Here is a 6,000-nt window from a genome sequence, read left to right as displayed (position 1 = left end):
GGGATATCCTGCTGGGGGGGTCTGATCGCTGCCGGCTGTTTGTGATCTGCGGGGGGGGGGGGGGGCTCTTCAAAGCCCCCCTCCGCAGCGTTTTCGGCGCTCCCTGCCTTCCCGTCCCTCCCTCTCCCTCCATGGGCTGCGCAGGACGGATATCCGTCCTGCGCATTGAAGGTTAGGCTTCAGCCTATCATATGCCGGTGATCCCCGGCCAATCAGAGGCCGGGGATCGCCGATCTACGTCACGACGCTGCTGCGCAGCAGCGCCGTATGATGTAAACAGCGGGGATTTCTTCCCCGCGTGTTTACATTTTGCCGGCGAGCCGCGATCGGCGGCTCTCCGGCTGTTCACGGAGACACCCTCCGTGAACTGACATGGAAAGGCCGCTTTCCATGGTAACCCACTTAAGACCTGCTGACGCCTATGGGCGTTAGCTGGTCCTTAAGTGGTTAATGTTGTGAATTATACAGGTTTTGTGGCTAGGTAGATGCAGTTAAGGCACTGATTACGTGCAAATAGCCCCAGAACCTGTATAACTTAGATATGTCAGTAATTAAAGGGATGAGTTGGCGACACTGATTCGGATGTAAATTCACATCAGCACAGGTGAAACGTTGGTTCCGCAGACGGACGAATCACGTGAATGGCATCGTGTGTAAGCAAAGCCTTTTAATCTCTAAAGTTTTGGGCAGACTGGGTGACCAGAGCAGGTGTCCAGAGCTTAGATCAAATGCAGTGCTTGCATCCTCCCATCTCCTCCTACAAGGGGCATCAATACCTGTTCATCTTTCCCATGCAAGTCTGAATGCTTGCACAGTGAGGGAAAAGTGAGTGGGGATTTGTCACTCTGGGCAAAGCAAGGAGGCAGCGGACACTGTCTACAAGTCAGGACCTGGGTGACTGCTGTGGCCATCAGCTTTGCCCAGAGCATGACGAGGGGGGTTATATTGCACTACTAAAAGAAAAGGGGGGGGGGGATGCATAGTGCAGAATATGCTGTCCTATACAAATGGATATTTTCAGATGATGGTCACTTAGGAAAAATAAAATCTTTTAATCAAGGAACTCAATCTTTTTTGATTTAGCCTAGTAAGACCCAATCAGCTTGCTGTAGGGTGACTGAGAAATAGTAATGGGTACAAATCAGAGCATTTGACAGTTTCATTTATCAGGACAGCGGTCACAAGAGCACTGTAGTGAGAAACATCTAAAGCCCAACTCATTCTTAAACAAAGGCAAAACAGATTTACCACAAGAATGAAAAAACGCAAAACAAATAGGTCTGTTAGTGAAGTAGAAATGACAATTTTTACTGCAAAACAGAAAAAAAAAACTGAAAGCTTAAAATCAAAGAATGACTTGCCCACCAAGGTACTAGAATGACAAAATTCCATCCTCACAACACATTTATTTCAATAGTTCTGTAAGTAGGCCCTTAGCACGAGCATAGTGTTACACAATTGTCATACACAATTACATCCAAAACGAATTCTAAAATTGCAATTGTAAACATTCTCATATGTTGAAATATTAAACGTTTGCTAAAATGCTCAAGTGTAGAGCGTAACTGAAAATCTTTAAAAACTTGTGTGGTGAAAAAAAGCTACTTGTACAGAAAACTGGGATTTAATAAAATACTAAATAGGCAAAATGACTAAAAGTTAAAAAGAGGGAGGGAAAATAAGCGAATTTCTTGCTAACAAAAAAGCTAGCTCAAAACCTACATAAAAGAAATGTCTTGGGTAAATACATCTTTGTTGACAAAGTAGGAGGTAGCATGGATGCACCAGTTAGTGAGAAATGCAACTGAAATAGAGTATTTTCTTACAACAAATAAATTCCAGTACTATTTACACTTTTTTTTCAGAAATAGGTTAACTAATCCACACTCCACCTTTTTCTTTTCTTTTTTTTAGTACAAAAGCATCTTGTGTAATAATAATAAAAAATCAACACAGATATCTGTACATAATAGGTACTGATTGCCCTAATCAAATGGAACAGTCTTGAACTCCGCAGTATAGGTAATACTTAATGCCCTATATGAACAACAGAGTTTCAGAATTGTCTTTGACCTTATAGAAAATACATTATAAATTCAATAGGATATTTTTTATTTTGAAACTGTATGGGTGTTTTGAAAAGGATTTCATTTGAATTTTAAATGTGTTAACTATCTGAAAAGGCCTAAATGCGAGGGTGGAGTTCTGCTTAGCACATCATGTAGGAAGCAAAGTGTAAACCGCCATGCCCACCATGGTTCAGGTTAAGGTTACGGCTCATCAGTATTTCTTTGTCCTTTTTACTATAAACAAGCTTAGAAAAAGAGAAAAAGTCCTAAATATACATCCATTATAATCGTATTGTCTTATATAATTGCTCTTAAGTTGCAGCTTCGGCCATAATTAAAGGGACATTGGTATCCGTGATTGAAGGCGACTTCTTAAGTAGCGGTTCCACTTCAACCATGCCAGCACCAGTCCGTGGAAGATTTGCATTGACAATGTGACGCTGCAAATGTTTTATCCAGTCTTCCTGTACAGTAAGAGGTCCACGAAAAACAAGCCCACAGAACCTGTGCAAAGACAATGAACCTTTTAATATTGTGTTTAAAATGGAGATACAAAGAACAGTAGTGTAATGGGCACTAGCAAGAAATCTTGCCCCCTGCAGCCCTCCACGATCCTCCATTCCCCTCACGGCTTAGTTTCCTTTTCGCCAACAAGGAGTTGGCGAGCCACTTCGCCTGCGCAGCCCGGGCCACACGTATCCTTTTTCTGATTCCCATCTGCAATAGCATACTGCGCAGGACGCTATTGCGGATGGAAACGTGAGCAAGGATATATGCGTGGCCAGAGCTGCACAGGCGCAGTGGACCGCTGCCTCCCAGTCGGCGAAAACAAAACTAAGCCATGGCAGGTGAACGGAGGATCGTTGAGGACCAGCACCGGCACAGGGGGCTAGTAGAAGCCCAAGGTAAGTGAAACCTCTTTTTTAGTTGGCTAAAATATCCTTTTAAAACAGCAAACAAACAGTGAAAGACAGTTTGAAATAAGGTTTTACAGGAGGGAAGTTCAAAGGGTCATTACTTCTGCTTTGTTTTATAGTTGAAAAGTGTGCTTTTAAAACTGCAACTGTGGCAGATTTATGTAATGTTATTTTAGAAGGGAAAAAAAAAAGCTTTAATAGCAAAGAAAAGTCTCATTTTTATTTTCAGTTATAATGTTCTATTCCTTATCCGTACTACACATAAAATTCATCATAAGTTTTTTTCCACTTCAGGTTTGCTATAAGTCATTGTTTCTGGTTTCAAACTGTAGCTCTCCTGCCACTACAGTCCATTATTTTAGATCCACATTGCAATACTACTAACAGAAATTAAAACAAAATGAAATATATGTGAAAACTCATACCTGCACCTTAGAACAAAAACTTCCTCAGCACAGTGTGGCAAAGGAAGTAATTTCTTCTTGCTTCCAGATCTTGATCTTGACTTCCTTTGTTTGCAATCCATCACTAGTACACAAAGTCAAGAATGTCAGATAGAAGATCAAATAAATGCCAATTAAATTTATGAACTTCATTTAAAATTAGTCAACCATTAGGGCCCATTTCCACTACACACGGACTCTGGATGCAGAAAACTCCAATGAACGCCTATAGGAAATCTGCATCAGAAAAATCGCGTTTAGTGGAAACAAGCCCATAGGCACTCATTGGAGTCAGTTTTTCTGCATCCAGAATGCGCGTGTAGTGAAACAGTCCCTAATTACACTACACATTCTAAATAATTCATAATTTTATTTCCTAAGCCAATTCCATTTTTCCATGTGCCATGTGTAAAGGCTCATACACACATCAGACTATAGTCTTTGGAAAATGAAAGATCACAGACCAATCTTACCACCCTTCATGTAGTATGAGAGCCATCCTCTACACAGTCTTTTCTATGGAGCTGAACTCCACATCAGAAAAAATTTTTTTGCAAGATGCTGCACACACAGATGCTGTACAGACACAAAAGATCAGTATCTGCAAAAGATCTGTTCCTGCCAAAAATCCATTCCTGCAAATTGCAATGATAGTCTATGAGATCTGCAGATCATCATACACACATGATTTAACTGACATTCATCTGCAGATCAGATCCACCAGGATGGATTTTCAGATCTGCGGATGATTGCTTGATCTGCAGATGAATGTCAGTTAAATCATGTGTGTATGGTGATCTGCAGATCTCATAGACTATCATTGCAATTTGCAGGAATGGAATTTTGGCAGGAGCAGATCTTTTGCAGATACTGATCTTTTGTGTCTGTACAGCATGTGTGTGTGTGTGCAGCATCTTGCAAAGATTTTTTTCTGATGTGGAGTTCAGCTCCATAGAAAAGACTGTGAAGATATGGCTCTCATACTACATGAAGGGTGGTAAGATTTGTCTGTGATCTTTCAGTTTCCAAAGACTATAGTCTGATGTGTGTATGAGCCTTAAGTTCACATCTGCAGTGGCTGATCTCACTACTCATTTGAACAAACAGAACATATCAACACAATCACTGCAATACTTGACCCAACTAACATGCATGCAAACTGAGTGATATACAGGTATATGCTAAATTAACCTCAAATTGCCACCGATCAGTGCTGCAGACATAATCCACTACTGATGTTGCTGCATTCCCACTGACTTACATTAATTGTGAATCGCACACACACAAAAAAAAAAAGCAGGCCTGGAGCATGATTTTTAAATGCAGAACAGAAACAAAAAACAAAAAAGAACAAATGTTATGCCATTGTAGGACATTAAATGTGCAGTGGAAGTAAAATCCCACATTGCACACAACCTCTGATCAGTGTTAATGGAGCCTTTAGGTGTACCTGAGGCGATATGGGACATGAGATAAAACGTGTTTGTACAGTGCAAAACAATAATCAGGCTGTTTTACTTGTTTTATTTTTCTGCCTGAAAGTTAATTTATAGGTGACAGCTTCTGTCTTGTCGGAACCTCGTTGGGAATATAATCATTGTCCCTGATGAGCAAATTTCAGCCATACAAGTTTTCCTGGCAGAATACAACTTCTGAGGGCAGGAAGAGATAAAATAAACGAACTATTGACCTTTTTCTAACTCTGGGACGCTTAATAGGCTGCCACTGATTAGAGACCGTTAAACATTCAACCTACTTTGTAAATGTTTAAATATAAAAGAAAACTATGGGATACTTAAAGTCATTATAGGAGGATAAATATAATTGTTAATCTCATCAGTTTATTTTCACCTCAGGTTCACTTTAAGTGAGTAAATTGGAGAAGGTTTTGAGATTTGAAATGACCGTACACATTTTTCTTTGAAGCTGGGCACTGCCTCACTTGTAATACATTTCTATTGGCCACAGATCTCAGCAATTGTTCTGCATTTATGTTTTTGCAGGACTGGATAAGTGCTTCCATTTTTCGCATGCTGAGCACAATATATTTCCACAAGTGTTGCATTAGCATGAAAACCCATTTTAACCTCCCTGGCGTACAGTTTCTGATGAATTTCTGTGCAAAAAGTGATCCAATTAATTTTCATAAACTTTTTTCCTGTGACTTAACAAAATGTGTAAAGCAAGGGTCTAGTAAAAACATTTTGAGTCCAATAAAAGCTTGAAACACAAAATCTAAACTAAATTTCAAAATTACTCCCCAAAATCTCTGATCATTCATACTTCCAAGCTGCAGCTGCTCAACCTGCACTAATACAATAGAGATAATGGGCAGATTCGACCAAGAGACAGATCTTTAATCAAATCTGATTAGCAAGAGAGATCGGTCGGCTGGCCGATTCCCTAAAAAACATGAAATCGCTCGGGAATCGGCCGCGCCTGTTGCCTTGTCGCTGCTCCCCCCTCCCCCCAAATGTAGAAATGTACCCCAGTATGTGCATTTATACATTACCTGTCCTGTACCACCCACCGCGTTGTGCCCATCTGTCTTCGGAATCCCCCGCAGATTAT

General features: G+C 40.5%; 1 protein-coding gene across 3 annotated transcripts in view; it reads right to left on the bottom strand.

Moving 5' to 3' along the window:
• Positions 1–1,386: 1,386 nt before the first annotated feature.
• The window catches only part of ZNF644 (zinc finger protein 644), a 136,510-nt gene continuing 131,896 nt past the window's right edge, over positions 1,387–6,000 (bottom strand). For all 3 annotated transcript variants that reach the window (XM_068239824.1, XM_068239825.1, XM_068239826.1), the window contains 2 exons: positions 3,412–3,514; positions 1,387–2,573 (listed from right to left, as the gene is read on the bottom strand). In XM_068239824.1, coding sequence (XP_068095925.1) covers positions 2,381–2,573; positions 3,412–3,514 — 296 coding nt within the window. In that variant the 3' untranslated portion in view covers positions 1,387–2,380. The remainder of the gene's footprint in view (positions 2,574–3,411; positions 3,515–6,000) is intronic.

Source organism: Hyperolius riggenbachi, chromosome 6, assembly GCF_040937935.1.
Source record: "Hyperolius riggenbachi isolate aHypRig1 chromosome 6, aHypRig1.pri, whole genome shotgun sequence".
NCBI classification, from domain to species: domain Eukaryota; kingdom Metazoa; phylum Chordata; class Amphibia; order Anura; family Hyperoliidae; genus Hyperolius; species Hyperolius riggenbachi.
This window is presented reverse-complemented; position numbering and strand designations above follow the sequence as displayed.